Source organism: Sinohyriopsis cumingii, unplaced genomic scaffold (genome assembly GCF_028554795.1).
Source record: "Sinohyriopsis cumingii isolate HCF-2022 unplaced genomic scaffold, ASM2855479v2 utg000695l, whole genome shotgun sequence".
NCBI lineage: Eukaryota > Metazoa > Mollusca > Bivalvia > Unionida > Unionidae > Sinohyriopsis > Sinohyriopsis cumingii.
In genome coordinates, this window is record NW_028315924.1 from 2481029 (window position 1) to 2502486 (window position 21458).

Here is a 21458-nt window from a genome sequence, read left to right on the forward strand (position 1 = left end):
CAAGGTTGATTAAATTGGTTGTTGTTGTTGTTGTTGTTGTAGGGTTTAACGCCATTTTTCAGCGCACGATAGGCTATACATGGCGGCCAGTATTAATGGTAGAGGAAGAACTCGGGAAATCCCCGGAAAGAACCACCGACCCTCGAGAAGCTACTTGCAAGCTTTCTCACATACCCACATTGGCTGAATCCGAGACTCGAACCCACGCAGACAGAGGTGAGATGGCAGTGATCCGTAATGGAGAGCGCTTTAGACCACTCAGCCACTCGGGGCCCCGTCGATTAAATTGGAAACTTATTTTTGGATATTATAAAGGCCATCTACCAAATCTATCTGTTAGAGCCAGAACTTGCAGAGGTTATAAAACCTGGTTAGCAGGCTTCAATGATCAAAGCAGGATTCATGCTAGATTATTCTGTGGAAAGACCAAATAAGTCTAGTGGCAAACCAACTAATGAAAATGAGGAAATATTAAAACAAATGAACAGTAAGTGGGTGATTAAAGCAAACAAGCACAACTGATAAAGAACTTATATCTTAATAACTATGCAGAGAAAGTTATCAATGATGGAATCAAATTAGGTGATGGTTTAAAATTAGGAATTATTGATTTGTAAACTGAAAAGACTAGATGAAGCTTTGAAATGGGCATATTGTCAAGAAGGAAATGTTATTGAAATATTTTCTAAGGAAGAAAAATATGAACTATATCAATAATTGCAGACTGTTCATCTACTGCTAGTATTACATTCCTTACAATGTTGGTATTTATAACAGTATATATTCTAGAATTAAATTTATCTGGTGACTTTTGTGAATTTGTTTTATGACCCATTATCCATAGGCATCACCCTACTATTGAATCTAAAATAGTTTGCCTATTACCTCATTGCTTTCTTGTAGAAAATCTAAGACCAGCCAATTAATTGTTCTTTGAAAGTTATATTGGACATGATTGTATCATATCCATTCTTGTCTGTTCCACCATTTTTCCCCTAATATCTTTCTGCCTATTTATCAAAGCATCTTTTCTTTGCTTTGTAAAATGAAACTTGGAAAGGGATGGATAATTAATAAAACTAATTAAATTCTTCCCATTATCAGAAAGTATATATAGCACCTGTATATTGATTTTACCAACTCTGGTATACTTTAATCTGATAAATAATACTATGATAGTCCACATACTGATTTAGACACATATTATGCCCAGATTAACTGATTTGCCACATACTAATTTAGACATGTATTATGCCCAGTTTAACTGATTTGCCACATACTAATTTAGACATGTATTATGCCCAGTTTAACTGATTTGCCACATACTAATTTAGACATGTATTGCCACATACTAATTTAGACACGTATTATGCCCAGTTTAACTGATTTGCCACATACTGATTTAGACACATGATGCCCAGTTTAACTGATTTGCCACATACTGATTTAGACATGCATTATGCCCAGTTTAACTGATTTTTCACATAATGATTTAGACACATATGATGCCCAGTTTAACTGATTTGCCACATACTGATTTAGACACTTATTATGCCCAGTTTAACTGATTTGCCATGTACTGATTTAGACATACATGATGCCCAGTTTAACTGATTTTCCACATACTAATTTAGACATGCATGATGCCCAGTTTAACTGATTTGCCATATACTTATTTAGACATGCATGATGCCCAGTTTAACTGATTTGCCACATACTGATTTAGACATGTATTATGCCCAGTTTAACTGATTTGCCACATACTAATTTAGTCATAGATTATGCCCAGTTTAACTGATTTGCCACATACTGATTTAGACACGTATTATGCCCAGTTTAACTGATTTGCCACATACGGATTTAGACATGTATTATGCCCAGTTTAACTGATTTGCCACATACTAATTTAGACATGTATTATGCCCAGTTTAACTGATTTGCCACATATTGATTTAGACACATATTATGCCCAGTTTAACTGATTTGCCACATACTGATTTAGACACATATTATGCCCAGTTTAACTGATTTGCCACATACTGATTTAGACACGTATTATGCTCAGTTTAACTGATTTGCCACATGCTGATTTAGACATGTATTATGCCCAGTTTAACTGATTTGCCACATACTGATTTAGACACATATTATGCCCAGTTTAACTGATTTGCCACAAACTGATTTAGACACATATTATGCTCAGTTTAACTGATTTGCCACATACTTATTTAGACATGTATGATGCCCAGTTTAACTGATTTGCCATGTACTGATTTAGACATGCATGATGCCCAGTTTAACTGATTTGCCATATACTTAGTTAGACATTCATGATGCCCAGTTTAACTGATTTGCCACATACTGATTTAGACATGCACGATACCCAGTTTAACTGATTTTCCACATACTGATTTAGACATGCATGATGCCCAGTTTAACTGATTTGCCATATACTTATTTAGACATGCATGATGCCCAGTTTAACTGATTTTCCACATACTGATTTAGACACATATTATGCCCAGTTTAACTGATTTGCCACATACTGATTTAGACATGTATTATGCCCAGTTTAACTGATTTTCCACATACTGATTTAGACATGCATTATGCCCAGTTTAACTGATTTGCCATATACTTATTTAGACATGCATGATGCCCAGTTTAACTGATTTGCCACATACTGATTTAGACATGTATTATGCCCAGTTTAACTGATTTTCCACATGCTGATTTAGACATGCATGATGCCCAGTTTAACTGATTTGCCATATACTTATTTAGACATGTATGATGCCCAGTTTAACTGATTTGCCACATACTGATTTAGACATGCATTATGCCCAGTTTAACTGATTTGCCATATACTTATTTAGACATGCATGATGCCCAGTTTAACTGATTTGCCACATACTGATTTAGACATGCATTATGCCCAGCTTAACTGATTTGCCATATACTTATTTAGACATGCATTATGCCCAGTTTAACTGATTTGCCACTTACTGATTTAGACACATATGATGCCCAGTTTAACTGATTTGCCACATACTGATTTAGACATGCATTATGCCCAGTTTAACTGATTTGCCATATACTTATTTAGACATGCATGATGCCCAGTTTAACTGATTTGCCACATACTGATTTAGACACCTATTATGCCCAGTTTAACTGATTTGCCACATACTAATTTAGACATGTATTATGCCCAGTTTAACTGATTTTCCCAATATTTCATATTACACTGTGTTCTTTATCTGTGCATTGAGGAGTCACCATTACCAAATTTGAGAAGTCACCGTTACCAAATTTGAAAGTTTTATTGATACAGTGTTCAGTGTTTTGTCTGTAAAATAGTGTAAAATAGTTACTTTCTATATAGTGTGTAATTAGACTTTTTTGTTTTTGCAATATCTTTATTAACAGAACCTTAAAAATATATGTAGGACGACAATGAGGTACACCACTTTTTATTTGTTTAAATCAGAATTCAATTAATTATTTAGCCCAATTTCATGATCTAAGTTATTTGGACTGATTACTAATGGCATATCAAATAATCTGTCAACATGAACTTATTTTTATTAAAAAATTAAGTCAAATATGAGAGGATCTTATAGAGTGTAGCCTTTCTTGCCTTTATCTTTGTTTTGTAAGCCATTTTTTTGATGCCAAAACTTACCCAGCATGATATTATTTTTAATGACTATAAGTGGTAGACAAGACATTTACTAGAATCTGAGTTCATGGGTTTGTGGAATTTTCAATGGAAATGATTAGTTTTCCAGAACATTCCATTATTACTTCAGTGAAAATATATATAAGTAGAATATAAATAGAAGTTTGGTAAACAATTATTAATTCCTGTTTTAAAATCAGTCTGTGGAATCATTTGTAGTTTCATTCAGGTATAATTTGAGGTGAATTATTTATTTAAATTATGTCTTGGAATTAAAAAGTGCTTGTTGACTGTTTGGACTAAAACATTATTTGGTGATTATTGAGAATTCATTCAAAGACATTTTGGATTGCATGTTTATGGTACATCTTAACATTCAAGACTTGGAATTCATTCAGATCAGACTATATTTTTTGAGCTATGACAGGACATTTAAGGTTATTGTGGATTTAATTCACAATACTGTCTCTTAAATTGTTCACTTTGTAACATAGAGAAATAAATTATTTGTTGGACTTTAATTAAATTGTTGGTTCCACTTTCTTTTTCTTACATATTTTATGACATGAAGTTATAACAAATTACATTTCAAAGTGATAAATGCACCAAAAGGAAAGATAATTTGTTGATCTATTAATTTATGTACTGTTTGATAGATTTATTGAATGATTGATTTATTCATTTTCAGAGCTACCCACTGTTGATAGAGATGTTCCAGTTGGAGCTGTTGTAGGAGGTGTTGTTGGTGCAGTTGTGTTAGTGATTACCATTATTGCTGTAGCTTTTGTGATAAAAAAACGGACACTAAAACCAAAATTGGGAGGTAAGTGTCTTTGGAGGCTGTCAGACTGTAATTTAGAATGTATAATATTAGGTTCCATAGTAGTAGTAGTTTACCCTGTGATGATGAAACAACTCACTCATCTTTTACTAAATTTAGGATAAATTCCACCAAAATTACCCTTACTAGCTGTATGCTAAACTCCACATCTCAGGATTTGCATAGCTGGCCCCAGGACTTATTATAGGAAATTCTTTGTAATTACTAGGGAACTCAGTTAGCATTTATTCTTGCAAGGAAGTAACCTTTTCAAATATGTTTCTTTGCCTATCTCTGTGTCCTTGACCGATGCCTCCATGAGCTTTTTGGTTTTCACACATTTTTAGCTCAAGACTATGCACCATCTTTCTTATTTTTTGCTTGGGTAAAACGAAGATGCCAGCCATTACACTTTTGACATAATCTGTATGCTTTCTGTCACTTAATTATGTCTTAAGCTTGCCAACCATTACACTTTTGACATGATCTGTATGCTTTCTGTCACTTAATTATGTATTAAGCTTGCATGTACATGTATAATGCTTTTTTTGGTGCATTAAAAATGACTGGAAAAAAGTAATAGTCATGTTAATCATTTTTACTATTATCTTTTCAGTCTCACATTCATATAAATTGGCCAATTTTCTAAAAATGTATAATTCTGTGTATGAATAGTTTAAGAATACATTTGTCCGTTGCAGACCTACATGTACGTTCCTTTTTTAGCTCTTTGTTGCAGCAGTGGGTTTCTTCAATTTGAAAACTTGAGTTAAAGAATCATTAGTTTTTCATAGTTTAATCAGGGTTCAGACTAGTCTAATCTTAAAAAGCAATGCTGCCTAATGTTAAACAATGTCTTCATTGATGTTATATGGCTGAAAAATGTTAGAAGAGATGAATCTATTCAAATTTCAAAATATGCTGGATCAGAAAAGGTCAAATCAATAGTGCTTTACAAATGTAACAAGAAGAAATGATGATATTGTAGAAACACGTCGGCAGATAACTTGTATGAGACTTGTATGAGACTTTAGAAAAACAGATATGATTCTGGGTTCAGAGACAAAAAATAAAAGTCACGGTGAGTCATACAGAAAACACAAATTTTTCTCCAGAGTATATCAGTGGGTACCAGAGGATTTGTATTCTGTGATCTTTGTGAGATAGATTTAAATTACTATTGCCAACACTAGTGTCTAATGAGTATTGTGTTATGTAAGAAGGAATTGAACTGCTGTTGCCAACACTAGTGTTTAATGAGTATTGTTTTATATAAGAAGGAATTGAACTACTGTTGCCAACACTAGTGACTAATGAGTATTGTGTTATATAAGAAGGAATTGAACTACTGTTGCCAACTGTGTGTGATTATAGTGTTGAATGAGAAGTGATTGGACCAGTATGATTTCTAAGTTAGAAGATTCAAACTGATTCCCTTTCAGATTTTAAGGAAGGGCAGTGTTTGGATCATGGGTGGAGAAGTGATAATATTGTGGTCAGATATGCATGTCAATCCAAGAATGCCATGTTTTTACTGAGTTATTTTCATGGCGCACAAATAGAGGCATCCTTGTATGTCATGTTTTTACTGAGTTATTTTCATGGCGCACAAATAGAGGCATCCTTGTATGTCATGTTTTTACTGAGTTATTTTCATGGCGCACAAATAGAGGCATCCTTGAATGGCATGAATGATATTATTGTATGGGAGAATAAATATAGAAACCAACAACCTATACAGAAAATCAATTATGATATGAAGGCAATGGGTAAAGTGTGATACAGTAATTTTAGAAAGATTTCTTACAGGAGAGTGCAGATGCAACCCTGTGTCCGATATGCAGTCAATACAAAGAGGAGCTTCTTTCTGCAACTGCACTTACCTTCTTTCCACATCTGCCATTACCGTCTGTCTGCAACTGCATTTACCTTCTTTCTGCAACTGCAGTTACCTTCTTTCTGCAACTACATTTACCTTCTTTCCACAACTACATTTATCTTCTTTCCACAACACATTTACCTTCTTTCTGCAACTGCATTTACCTTCTTTCTGCAACTACATTTACCTTCTTTCCACAACTACATTTACCTTCTTTCTGCAACTACATTTACCTTCTTTCCACAACTCCATTTACCTTCTTTCTGCAACTACATTTACCTTCTTTCTGCAACTACATTTACCTTCTTTCTGCAACTATATTTACCTTCTTTCTGCAACTATATTTACCTTCTTTCTGCAACTACATTTACCTTCTTTCTGCAACTACATTTACCTTCTTTCTGCAACTACATTTACTTTTCTACACCCTCTTTCTGAAGCTGAAGCTTTCTTAATTCTTTTTCTGATTTTTAATCTTAATTCTATTACTTTAATTTCATAGCCTGATAGAGACCTACTAATCAAACCCATTGTACTTGTATCCCCCAAAAGTTTCCAACCAAGTATTGGACAAAAATATCTTTTTATTTCTTGATTTGTTAAAGAACCCTTCACCTCATAAAGATTATATTGTCTGGCAAGCAGCAGCAATTCTTCATTTTTAAAGGACTCTAACACTTCTTGGGTAAGATTTAAAATCCAGTTCTCCACTATAGATGACTGTTTTGTATATCTATTTTTTATTTAATTCCTGGTACATGATTTTATTTAGTTTTTGTAATATTTATTCATGGCTGTATATTGTAATAATTTTTCATTATCTTTAGTTAGAATTTGTCTATGTGACAAAGTTCTGTTTTAGAAAAAGAGCATAAAATTACATAGGATCTATAAATAGATGCTTAGATATATATATATATATATATATATATATATATATATATATATATATACTGACAATTACTAATAATAGTATTAATGATGACTTTGGGTTAATTTCTCATTGGCTGATGGGGTTTGGATGGTTCTAGAAGAATGAAGCAATTTCCCATTGGTTGGGCTAGGCAACATGAATAGGCAATTTCAAAATAAATTGATTAGTATGATCTGTCACATGGCAGTATGTTGTGAAATATAATCTTAATAAAAGGTGTATATAAGGATGGAAATGAGCAATCAGTTCATTCTTAATTTGATGGCATTCTTATTTCTTGTGTTCCTGTTGCAAGTCTGCAGACGTATTTTATGTTGTACTTAGATATTATATGAGAGGATAAATATTTGTTTGGTCTGTTCAATGGAAATAGAAAGTGCTTATTCATAATTTGGATTATAATATCATTCTGGAACTATCGTGAATTATTTGAAAGAGTTCTGTGCATCACCATTTTGGCAATGTCATGATTCTTGGCAGAACAGTTTTTCCAGTTTTGAAATTTATATAGAACGTTTCATTAATTTGGACTTTCATAGAACTTTTCATTAATTTGGACTTTCATAGAACTTTTCATTAATTTGGACTTTCATAGAACTTTTCATTAATTTGGACTTTCATAGAACTTTATAAGGATTGTTTGGATTCACTTCATAATACTCTAAGTTCCTCACACAGTTTTGTTATTACTTTGATAATTAAATTGTTTGTTTTGTTTACAAAACTTACTTGCTTTGCTTCTTTTTGTTACTTAGTTTATGACCTGAGAGTCTTGGTCAAAGCTTATTGATTTCACTTCATGTTTCCACAAATCCTTAAAGTAAAATACCAGGGACCAAAATAAAATTTTAAAACATTGTCAAAGTTTTCTGATATATTTTAGAGAAATTCATATCACAGATGAAACCCAATTTACTGTGATGACTCTGTGATCTTAAACTAAAAAACAGAAAAGAGCAAAGGGCAGTACATTTTTGTACAATTCAACAAATAATTTATTTCCCTATAATAAAAAGTAAAATTTTAAAAGAACTATTTTATTGTGAATTAAATCCCAAATAGTCAAAAAGTTCTATCACAAGTCCAAATGTTTGAAGTTCCAATTGAATTGCAGTGGTATTCCAAATAAATTACAATATTGAATGTGTTGATGTGCCTGTAGTCTTGAATTTACTAATGTGTCAATGGCCTGGAATGTGGTGATGTGTTAACATTGTTTTTGTATGTATCAGAATAATATAGTCCAAAAGGTCCTGCACTAAATTCACTAAAATTCCAAACTAATGATTTAGTCCAAGAAGTATTAATGAACACTTTGTAGTTCCACTGAATAATTGAAATACAAAGATCACCTAATTTGAAAACTGAAAAGAACAATAAGACTGACTTTACTTTGGATTTTAAGGTAGGAATGAGTCATTTGTCAAGTAAACTACATTGATATAAAAAGCTAAGACACAATAATAGAGCCAGTATGTAGGCCAGTCTCATTTCTAAAACATTTAAAATTGTCAACAAATTTAGGAATTTTCATGTGGAAAACTGATGTCCTAAACTCATTCTCAGATGAACATGTTTACCTCCATTAATAATGATCTGAATATTTAGTCTATACTCCTAGAGAAATATTAGCTATGTATTATGCTGTTTAAAAAATAAATGTCACTAATCAGGTAGACCATCAACTTGGTGTTCAACTAAGGTAAATTACAATAATATTACATAACATAATCATCGAGAAAAAAGTCAACAAACAATACAAATGAAATGTACATAATTTATAGTCATATAGTGGGATAAAAATTGATGTTCTTAAAGTAACACACATATAACTATTAGCAGTTTATAATGGCCATTTGTGCATGAAAGTGATGGCTCGGAATATTTTTATAACTCCATTCATATGTCTAGACCTTGTACCACTTTGTCTTTCCAATGGGATATTCTAGAGTGATCTGATCCCAGAACTATGGTCATGTTGTAACTCTTCAAAGTTTTATTGTTCATTATTGTGTTGTATTGGCAGGCAAGTGCAATCAATGACCCACATAACATGAAGTAGATTTCTCCAAATATCGTTCAGATACATTTAAAAACATCACTGTCCAATCCATGCCCTTTAGGGAGTTTCACATGCCTGGGCTGTGGTTAACAGTTCTTGTCTACTTTTTTTTACCTACTTCAGCATAGCTTTTCAGTGTGTGTGCCAGCAGTACTTCCTGGTTTTCCTCCATCAATCTTGTATTAATCCATGTTCCCTTTTAATGAATCTTTCCTTGTAAAAATATGAAAAGCACCTATGAATTCTGAATTGACAAAAGTAGAAGGAGAATGACTAAACAAGAAAAGTTTGTAATCATTTATGTTCAGCATTCAATGATGTGCATGGATGGAAATAAGTCCTTTTAACTCTGTGGTTCTGATTTGAGATCATTTATATTATAGAAAGTTTTCACCCATTCAGACTGTAGAATAAAACTTCAGAGCAACATTCAAAATCAGGATGTTTGTGTGAAGTGATTTTATTAGCTTATAACACTCTTGTCTCATTCCTTCTGGTCTGGTTAAGATACCTTGAGATGACTTTTTAATTATTTTGCCTGTTCAGATCTATCATCTAAAAACAAAACATGTGAAATTCTAGTTAGGATAAATAGGGAACAAATAATAAAATGATTACAGGTATACTAATAAATTTCTATTTTGATTACAGAAAACATGAAGGGAATGGTGAGTATTATAGTTGTATTTACCACCATGTTGATGATTCTCTCCATATTGATGTAGTCATAAAAGAATGCAATTCCATGTATGTACTTGCCATTTACCAATTAACCAATTTATTTACAACTAATAAATCATAATGAATCGAGTAGTTTTTGTTTTATAATCCTGGTTTCCTCATTCAGTCACTGTAGCTACTTTTTCAAGTGCATTGGTAAATCTGAAATCTTGTGCAGCACATGAATACAAAGGACATGGATCTGTGGGTAGTTGGAAGTAAAGGCTAATCATGTTTCCAAATACCACAATCAGTACATATTCTGTTCTAGTATTTTGCACATTACCTGCCCCATCTCAGCTTTCACATTGTTTGCTCTTCATGATGCAATATTCAAGTATATTTGCTCTACTTGGTAGCAATGACAATACATCATTGTTTTGTTTGAAAATCCTGTAGTCATTTAACTTGAAAATCCTGTAGTCATTTAACTTGAAAATCCTGTAGTCATTTAACTTGAAAATCCTGTAGTCATTTAATTTGAAAATCCTGTAGTCATTTAACTTGAAAATCCTGTAGTCATTTAACTTGAAAATCCTGTAGTCATTTAACTTGAAAATCCTGTAGTCATTAAACTTGAACATCCTGTAGTCATTTAACTTGAAAATCCTGTAGTCATTTAACTTGAAAATCCTGTAGTCATTAAACTTGAACATCCTGTAGTCATTTAACTTGAAAATCCTGTAGTCATTTAACTTGAAAATCCTGTAGTCATTAAACTTGAACATCCTGTAGTCATTTAACTTGAAAATCCTGTAGTCATTTAACTTGAAAATCCTGTAGTCATTAAACTTGAACATCCTGTAGTCATTTAACTTGAAAATCCTGTAGTCATTTAACTTGAAAATCCTGTAGTCATTTAACTTGAAAATCCTGTAGTCATTTAACTTGAACATCCTGTAGTCATTTAACTTGAAAAGCCTGTAGTCATTTAACTTGAACATCCTGTAGTCATTTATCTGGAACATCCTGTAGTCATTTAACTTGAAAAGCCTGTAGTCATTTAACTTGAACATCCTGTAGTCATTTAACTTGAAAAGCATGTAGTCATTCAACTTGAAAAGCCTGTAGTCATTTAAATTGAACATCCTGTAGTCATTTAACTTGAAAAGCATGTAGTCATTCAACTTGAAAAGCCTGTAGTCATTTAACTTGAAAAGCCTTAGCTTATGTATCATATGATGAAGTATTTTATAATTATTCTTCCATAGTTGTCTTGCATTGTTAGTATTCATCCAAAGATGTCTAGCATTGTTATTATTCATCCAAAGTTGTCTAGCATTGTTATTATTCATCCAAGGTTGTTTAACATTGTTAGGATCTACCTTCACCTTCATGCAAAATGAGAGCAATCTACCAAGTGCAATTATTTGTGGTGTTGCAAAGTCTGATTTGTGTGTTGCTGCTCAGGATATATGTGCAGCAAACTGCTGATTGTGGTATTTAACTCCCATTGATATTTTATTTCTGCATGTAAGTGTCTTGCATTTATTAATGGTTGATATTTATTATGCTAAAAGGCCATGCTGATGGTATACATCTTAAACATTTATTATGTTGAAAAATACCTACTATGCATGTATAGTGAAACTCTACAGTTTAATATTTTGCATAGTGTTAGATTTTTAAAGAACATGAATTTTCCAAGGTTTTCGTCACTAGTTAAATTTACTATGTGAAAAGGACTTTGCATATCTTATCTACTGTTAAGGACCTTGCATATCTTAGCTACTGTTAAGGACCTTGCATATCTTAGCTACTGTTAAAAGAATGTATAATTCCATTACTTTTTGTGTATGAATGATGGTTGTAATTTAGGTTATAAAGCATACTGTTTGGCCTTACTTCAGACATGCTCCTATTTTAAAAAATGCTAGTTCCACTTGGTCATTTTCACTTCCTGGACTTCATATGAAATCATGAAGAAAGCTGATAATATGTTTTACATTTTATATATTTTGTAATTAATTCATTGCACTTTGTGAAACTGTTATGGACTAGTCTCCAAAAGTTAATTTTCCCTATTTCAGTAGCTGCTAAAGATAGTGTGCTTTAGACTAACTCATGCTGGTTTTTGGAGCACATGGGAGCAATAATTTTGGTTTGCTGTGGTCTTAGATTACGTACATTTTTCACAAATAGAGTATACAAAGAAATTTGAGCCACAGTACATGAAAGTAACATTGAGATATGTCAACATTCTCTCCATTGTACGTGTTGCAAATGCCAACAACTTCAACTTACACCTGTCACACTCTCAGAAGTAAATTATATTGGTAGAGCATCCCCTAAGTAGCAAACATATTAATGCAACATGATTTGTAATTTTCATGTGATTCAAATCTTACCAAATAATTTAAATCTAATGATTATTTAACTATCACTACTGTGAGCAGATATGTCTAGTGAAAAAGCACAGTCCAATTCACCTAACTTACTTTGTCAGCAAACCTCGTTCTTTATGACTAAGAATTGGGAACTACGTGTCGTACCCAAAGGACATGCTGAGGTGGCTGGCCTGGGTTGGTTTTAATCTGCAACCATTGGATTATGAGTCTGATGCTCTGCTAGTTGAGCTACAATATCTGCTTTACAATACAATGAAAACTATCATGTCTGCTCTACAACACAATGAAAACTACCATGTCTGCTCTACAACACAATGAAGACTAACATGTCTGCTCTACAACACAATGACAACTACCATGTCTGCTGTACAACACAATGAAAACTACTATGCCTGCTCTACAACACAATGAAAACTACCATCTCTGCTCTACAACACAATGAAAAATACCATCTGTGCTCTACAACACAATGAAAACTATCATGTCTGCTCTACAACACAATGAAGACTAACATGTCTGCTCTACAACACAATGAAAACTACCATGTCTGCTCTACAACACAGTGACAACTACCATGTCTGCTCTACAACACAATGAAGACTAACCTGTCTGCTCTACAACACAATGAAAACTACCATGTCTGCTCTACAACACAATGAAAACTACCATGTCTGCTCTACAACACAATGAAGACTAACATGTCTGCTCTACAACACAATGAAAACTACCATGTCTGCTGTACAACACAATGAAAACTACCATGTCTGCTCTACAACACAATTAAAACTACCATGTCTGCTCTACAACACAATGAAAACTACCATGTCTGCTATACAATGCAATGAAAACTATCATGTCTGCTCTACAACACAATGAAAACTACCATGTCTGCTCTACAACACAATAAAAACTACCATGTCGACTCTACAACACAATGAAAACTACCATGTCTGCTCTACAACACAATGACAACTACCATGTCTGCTGTACAACACAATGAAAACTACCATGTCTGCTCTACAATGACATGAAAACTACCATGTCTGCTCTACAACACAATGAAAACTACCATGTTTGCTCTACAACACAATGAAAACTACCATGTCTGCTATACAACACAATGAAAACTACCATGTCTGCTCTACAATGACATGAAAACTACCATGTCTGCTCTACAACACAATGAAAACTACCATGTCTGCTCTACAACACAATGAAAACTATCATGTCTACTCTACAACACAATGAAAACTACCATGTCTGCTCTACAACACAACAAAAACTATCATGTCTGCTCTACAACACAATGAAAACTACTATGTCTGCTGTACAACACAATGAAAACTACCATGTCTGCTGTACAACACAATGAAAACTACCATGTCTGCTCTACAACACAATGAAAACTACCATGTCTGCTCTACAACACAATGAAAACTACCATGTCTGCTCTACAACACAATGAAAACTACCATGTCTGCTCTACAACACAATGAAAACTATCATGTCTACTCTACAACACAATGAAAACTACCATGTCTGCTCTACAACACAACAAAAACTATCATGTATGCTCTACAACACAATGAAAACTACTATGTCTGCTGTACAACAGAATGAAAACTACCATGTCTGCTCTACAACACAATGAAAACTACTGTCTGCTCTACAACACAATGAAAACTACCATGTCTGCTGTACAGCACAATGAAAACTACCATGCCTGCTCTACAACACAACGAAAGCTACCATGTCTCCTCTACAACACAATGAAAACTACCATCTCTGCTCTACAACACAATGACAACTACCATGTCTGCTCTACAACACAATGAAAACTGCCATGTCTCCTCTACAACACAATGAAAACTACCATCTCTGCTCTACAACACAATGAAAACTACCATCTCTGCTCTACAACACAATGAAAACTACCATGTCTGCTGTACAACACAATGAAAACTACCATGTCTGCTGTACAACACAATGAAAACTACCATGTCTGCTCTACAACGACATGAAAACTACCATGTCTGCTCTACAACACAATGAAAACTACCATGTCTGCTCTACAACACAATGAAAACTACCATGTCTGCTCTACAACACAATGAAAACTACCATGTCTGCTCTACAACACAATGAAAACTACCATGTCTGCTCTACAATACTACCATGTCTGCTCTACAACACAATGAAAACTATCATGTCTACTCTACAACACAATGAAAACTACCATGTCTGCTCTACAACACAACAAAAACTATCATGTCTGCTCTACAAGACAATGAAAACTACTATGTCTGCTGTACAACACAATGAAAACTACCATGTCTGCTCTACAACACAATGAAAACTACCATGTCTGCTCTACAACACAATAAAAACTACCATGTCTGCTCTACAACACAATGAAAACTACCATGTCTGCTCTACAACACAATGAAAACTACCATGTTTGCTCTACAACACAATGAAAACTACCATGTCTGCTCTACAACACAATGAAAACTATCATGTCTACTCTACAACACAATGAAAACTACCATGTCTGCTCTACAACACAACAAAAACTATCATGTCTGCTCTACACCACAATGAAAACTACTATGTCTGCTGTACAACACAATGAAAACTACCAAGTCTGCTGTACAACACAATGAAAACTACCATGTCTGCTCTACAACACAATGAAAACTACCATGTCTGCTCTAGAACACAATGAGAACTACCATGTCTGCTCTACAACACAATGAAAACTACCATGTCTGCTCTACAACACAATGAAAACTATCATGTCTGCTCTACAACACAATGAAAACTACCATGTCTGCTCTGCAACACAACAAAAACTATCATGTATGCTCTACAACACAATGAAAACTACTATGTCTGCTGTACAACAGAATGAAAACTACTATGTCTGCTGTACAACAGAATGAAAACTACCATGTCTGCTCTACAACACAATGAAAACTACTGTCTGCTCTACAACACAATGAAAACTACCATGTCTGCTGTACAGCACAATGAAAACTACCATGCCTGCTCTACAACACAATGAAAACTACCATGTCTCCTCTACAACACAATGAAAACTACCATCTCTGCTCTACAACACAATGACAACTACCATGTCTGCTCTACAACACAATGAAAACTACCATGTCTGCTCTACAACACAATGAAAACTACCATGTCTGCTCTACAACACAATGAAAACTACCATGTCTGCTCTACAATGACATGAAAACTACCATGTCTGCTCTACAACACAATGAAAACTACCATGTTTGCTCTACAACACAGTGAAAACTACCATGTCTGCTCTACAACACAATGAAAACTACCATGTCTGCTCTACAACACAATGAAAACTACCATGTCTGCTCTACAACACAATGAAAACTACCATGTCTGCTCTACAACACAATGAAAACTATCATGTCTACTCTACAACACAATGAAAACTACCATGTCTGCTCTACAACACAACAAAAACTATCATGTCTGCTGTACAACACAATGAAAACTACCATGTCTGCTGTACAACACAATGAAAACTACCATGTCTGCTCTACAACACAATGAAAACTACCATGTCTGCTGTACAACACAATGAAAACTACCATGTCTGCTGTACAACACAATGAAAACTACCATGTCTGCTCTACAACACAATGAAAACTACCATGTCTGCTCTACAACACAATGAAAACTATCATGTCTACTCTACAACACAATGAAAACTACCATGTCTGCTCTACAACACAACAAAAACTATCATGTATGCTCTACAACACAATGAAAACTACTATGTCTGCTGTACAACAGAATGAAAACTACCATGCCTGCTCTACAACACAATGAAAACTACTGTCTGCTCTACAACACAATGAAAACTACCATGTCTGCTGTACAGCACAATGAAAACTACCATGCCTGCTCTACAACACAATGAAAACTACCATGTCTCCTCTACAACACAATGAAAACTACCATCTCTGCTCTACAACACAATGACAACTACTATGTCTGCTCTACAACACAATGAAAACTACCATGTCTGCTCTACAACACAATGAAAACTACCATGTCTGCTCTACAACACAATGAAAACTACCATGTCTGCTGTACAACACAATGAAAACTACCATGTCTGCTGTACAACACAATGAAAACTACCATGTCTGCTCTACAACGACATGAAAACTACCATGTCTGCTCTACAACACAATGAAAACTACCATGTCTGCTCTACAACACAATGAAAACTACCATGTCTGCTCTACAACACAATGAAAACTACCATGTCTGCTCTACAATGACATGAAAACTACCATGTCTGCTCTACAACACAATGACAACTACCATGTCTACTCTACAACACAATGAAAACTACCATGTCTGCTCTACAACACAACAAAAACTATCATATCTGCTCTACAACACAATGAAAACTACTATGTCTGCTGTACAACACAATGAAAACTACCATGTCTGCTGTACAACACAATGAAAACTACCATGTCTGCTCTACAACACAATGAAAACTACCATGTCTGCTCTACAACACAATGAAAACTACCATGTCTGCTCTACAACACAATGAAAACTACTATGTCTGCTGTACAACAGAATGAAAACTACCATGTCTGCTCTACAACACAATGAAAACTACTGTCTGCTCTACAACACAATGAAAACTACCATGTCTGCTGTACAGCACAATGAAAACTACCATGCCTGCTCTACAACACAATGAAAACTACCATGTCTCCTCTACAACACAATGAAAACTACCATCTCTGCTCTACAACACAATGACAACTACCATGTCTGCTCTACAACACAATGAAAACTACCATGTCTGCTCTACAACACAATGAAAACTACCATGTCTGCTCTACAACACAATGAAAACTACCATGTCTGCTCTACAACGACATGAAAACTACCATGTCTGCTCTACAACACAATGAAAACTACCATGTCTGCTCTACAACACAATGAAAACTACCATGTCTGCTCTACAACACAATGAAAACTACCATGTCTGCTCTACAACACAATGAAAACTACCATGTCTGCTCTACAACACAATGAAAACTACCATGTCTGCTCTACAACACAATGAAAACTACCATGTCTGCTCTACAACACAATGAAAACTATCATGTCTGCTCTACAACACAATGAAAACTACCATGTCTGCTCTACAACACAATGAAAACTAGCATCTCAGCTCTACAACACAAAGAAAACTACCATCTCTGCTCTACAACACAATGAAAACTACCGTGTCTTCTCTACAACACAATGAAGACTACCATGTCTGCTATACAACACAATGAAAACTATCATGTTTGCTCTACAACACAATGAAAACTAACATGTCTGCTCTACAACACAATGAAAACTACCATGTCTGCTCTACAACACAATAAAAACTCTGCGTTTGCTTTAGCTGTACATAATTAATATATTTAAGCTGAAAAAATCATGAATGATCCTGATTTTAAAACATTTAATTACATTGTATTCCAAATAATGTAATCTGTACATTGTAACTGTATCAAGCATAAGTAAATCCATGACTTGTTGCCTAATTAGTATTACATTTTTTCAACCACTTTACCAAAATTTTCTGTTCCACGAAAATCTTTAGCTAGTTCTCCAGGAAACATATGATGTTAAGTCTCTTTTTATATTGGTGAAATTCAGCATTTAGTTTGTTAAGATTGGTGAGTGTATCATATTTTATTGTTTGATCTTTTCACTCATACTATTAATAAAGAGATTATAACATCTTGCATTGTTTGATTTTTTTCACTCAAACCATTAATAAAGAGATTGCATGTTCTCTTACATCTAAGCATGCTTTAATTCACATTTAGTTTGTTTTCAACATATTTATCAACATATTTATCATTTTGATTATTTCTGTTAAGTCACTCACTTTCACCATCTTTGAATTATGTGCTGTTGTTCAGGTCAGTAATTTTTGTGCCAAAATCATTCCTAATCTTCTAACTACATTGATAGTTCTGTTCTATTTCGTCACTCCAATCTCTCTGTAAATGATACTGTTGAGATTGGAAAGTTTGATAGTTATACAGTAATTTTATTATTTCACCATGATTGCTCTGCAAATCCTCCATCTCATTGTTTAACCTCTACTCAGTTGTAAATATCATTGGATGGTAGATAAATAATCAGCTCTTTCTCTTACTGAGTTGATTGAGATCAATTATTGAAATTTTAGGTTTAAAGTCACAACAAACTATTATAAATTGGTAGCTACCTATTTAGTTTTGTACTTAAGAAATCCTTACATTGTATCATACTTTTTGGTGATGTGAACTATGTAATTGTTACCTTGTTAAGTTTTGTTATAGATTTTCAAGATCAAATGCTTTCATTATTGTTACCATGGTTTGTAAGAACTATTGCTTGTTTCATTCTTTTTTATTGATATAAGTGAATATATTGATTTTGATTTCCTTGGAAACATTGTAGTATCCTAGCAATGCAATTTATTCTCTGCAATGGAACTGATGGCTTGCCATTTTTGTTTTGTTTTTTCAGAGAGGCAATTTCTTGTAATATAAGCATCTTGTTTTATTTGGTCACTAGAGCTGGATACGAATTGATATTCAAAGTGTCAAGATGATGAAGACATAACTGAGTTCAGGGAAATGTTAATGGATTACAAATGTTAATGGATTACAAATATTAATCGATTACAAACAGGAAATGTTAATGGATTACAAATGTTAATGGATTACAAACAGGGAAATATTAATGGATTAAAATTGTTAATGGATTACAAACAGGGAAATATTAATGGATTACAAATGTTAATGGATTATAAATGTTAATGGGATACAAACCATATAGAAAGACATACATCAATATTCAATGATGTAAAAGCAAGGTAGTACATGAAAGAGTCCAGGTGAAAATACACGAATAACGGCTACAACAAGAATGAAATCCACATGATATTCTATCTGTCTAGATAAATAATTTTTAGCAGCTTTAAGAAACAGCATTAGTTGAAACATAAAATGAATTTATATTTTTTAATGATAGATACATTTTATAGAAACAGAATGTATAAGTAATGATGACTTTGCCATTTAATTCATCTGAACCACAATGTTTTCACTATCTTTAGTTTCTGTGGTGATATCTATTGTAACGAATGTATATGGTCAATTTCATCAACAACAGAACAAACAGAACATTTAACAAGGATATTTTCAAAATTTTAAAATTCCACATTTTCAGTTGGATAACTGTTTAAAAGTGATCAAACTAGCACATTATATTATGAAGTCATCTTTCAGTTCAGTTTGGAAACTGTCCATGTTATCAATTGGAAGAAATTTGCAAATCAACAATGTTTTATCATTTGCGACATCTAACACTGATTTATATATTTTAGCAACTCTAGAATTTATCACGGATTTCATTTGGCTTTCTTGCATTGCTTTTATTTCTTCCATTTTTATCATCTATGGTTATTTTTTGCTGTTATTTCTTTAAATATTCCATTTATGATAGCTCTCTTTAATTCTGTTTGTTCGCTTCACTTTTTTATGAATTGGTCTTATTGCTGTTTTCTTTTCCTTCAACAGATCATGAAGCGTCACATGGGCTGGATCCCAATTCTTTTACAAGCTGGTTTTTGTCCATTTGTTTGCACTTTAAATAACTGAAGAGTTGTTCATGGTGGTAAAAGTTTTGAACAGAGAGAATTTGACATCCTTCAAATGATGGTGATGATATGATCGATACACACGTTTGACAGAAATCAATGATTTTGTAAACCTTTCTAGTGGTTTTACACTTGTTAGCTTGACTAAAAAGCAGCAGTGACCATACTTGGTATTATGGATGATGTGATAGCTTAAGTATTTGCTGGAAATATGATTTCTTTCCATGCTGAACATATTATTTTCCTTGTTTTTGGCATTGCATTGTTTCTCAAAAGTGTAAAACAAAACAATGAATAAAACTTAGTGAAGCTTACGTGCACTAATTACCACTTATAGCCTTTTACAAAATCTTACCTATGACAGTCCTAAAACCACTAAAATGTATAAAAATGATTGTTTTTCTTCATTGGTGATATTTTTGGTTTATATTTCTAAATTGTCATGTGTCCATTGATAATATAGTTACTGGATCAGCAGAAGTCACTATGACTATAATCATCACACCCCTTGTTTTCTATATTACTATGCCCTCATTATAATCTAATTGTGTCATCTACAATTTCTTCTTGTACTGTCCGTTATTGTCTCCTAGACCTAATGATACCACTCTTGAGTTGCCTCAGTTTCATGGTAGGAATTATCCATGTTTAAATGAAATATGTATACTGAGTTTAATAGTTCTGGTATCATGTTTTTATGAGTGCATACAGGAAACACAACAGGTTGATGTTAAGCATCACATTGCCTCATTTGGTTAATTCTGCCAAACGTTTACACTATGCTGTGATTTGAAACATTTCCTTGAGTCATCACTGTCAAAATTTTAAGTTGTAGATGTTTAATGCTTTGTCTGCAAACATTTTTTTCTAGCATAGCAAATTGTGTCTTGTTAAATTCATATATTTTGATCAGTGCAGAGTATCCATAAATATACTTAAGTCATAGTACATGAACATGGCATAGTGATATGCCAACTTTTTCTCCATTGTTGATGTTGCCAGTGCAAACACCTTCTCCTTATACTTGTTCCTCTCTCAGAATTACATAATATCATAAAATACATAGAACATAATAATAAGAATAAGAATTCTTTATTTCCGACTACAAAGTCCATACCTCTAAATTAAAATATAAAGTAAAAACATTTTAAACATAAACTAACATATATATCATACATACAAGTATACAGATACATCTACAACAATTAACTGCACCCTGCATTGTTAAGAATAAAATTAAATGGCACATTTAAAGAGTAATTTATTCCATCTGCTAATAATATGAGAATT

The 21458-nt window shown here is 33.4% G+C and overlaps 1 protein-coding gene across 3 annotated transcripts in view; it reads left to right on the plus strand.

Moving 5' to 3' along the window:
* Window positions 1-21458, plus strand: part of LOC149773293 (nephrin-like) — a 98323-nt gene that overhangs the window by 52141 nt on the left and 24724 nt on the right. For all 3 annotated transcript variants that reach the window (XM_089946505.1, XM_089946506.1, XM_089946507.1), the window contains 2 exons: window positions 4371-4505; window positions 10029-10045. In XM_089946505.1, coding sequence (XP_089802631.1) covers window positions 4371-4505; window positions 10029-10045 — 152 coding nt within the window. The remainder of the gene's footprint in view (window positions 1-4370; window positions 4506-10028; window positions 10046-21458) is intronic.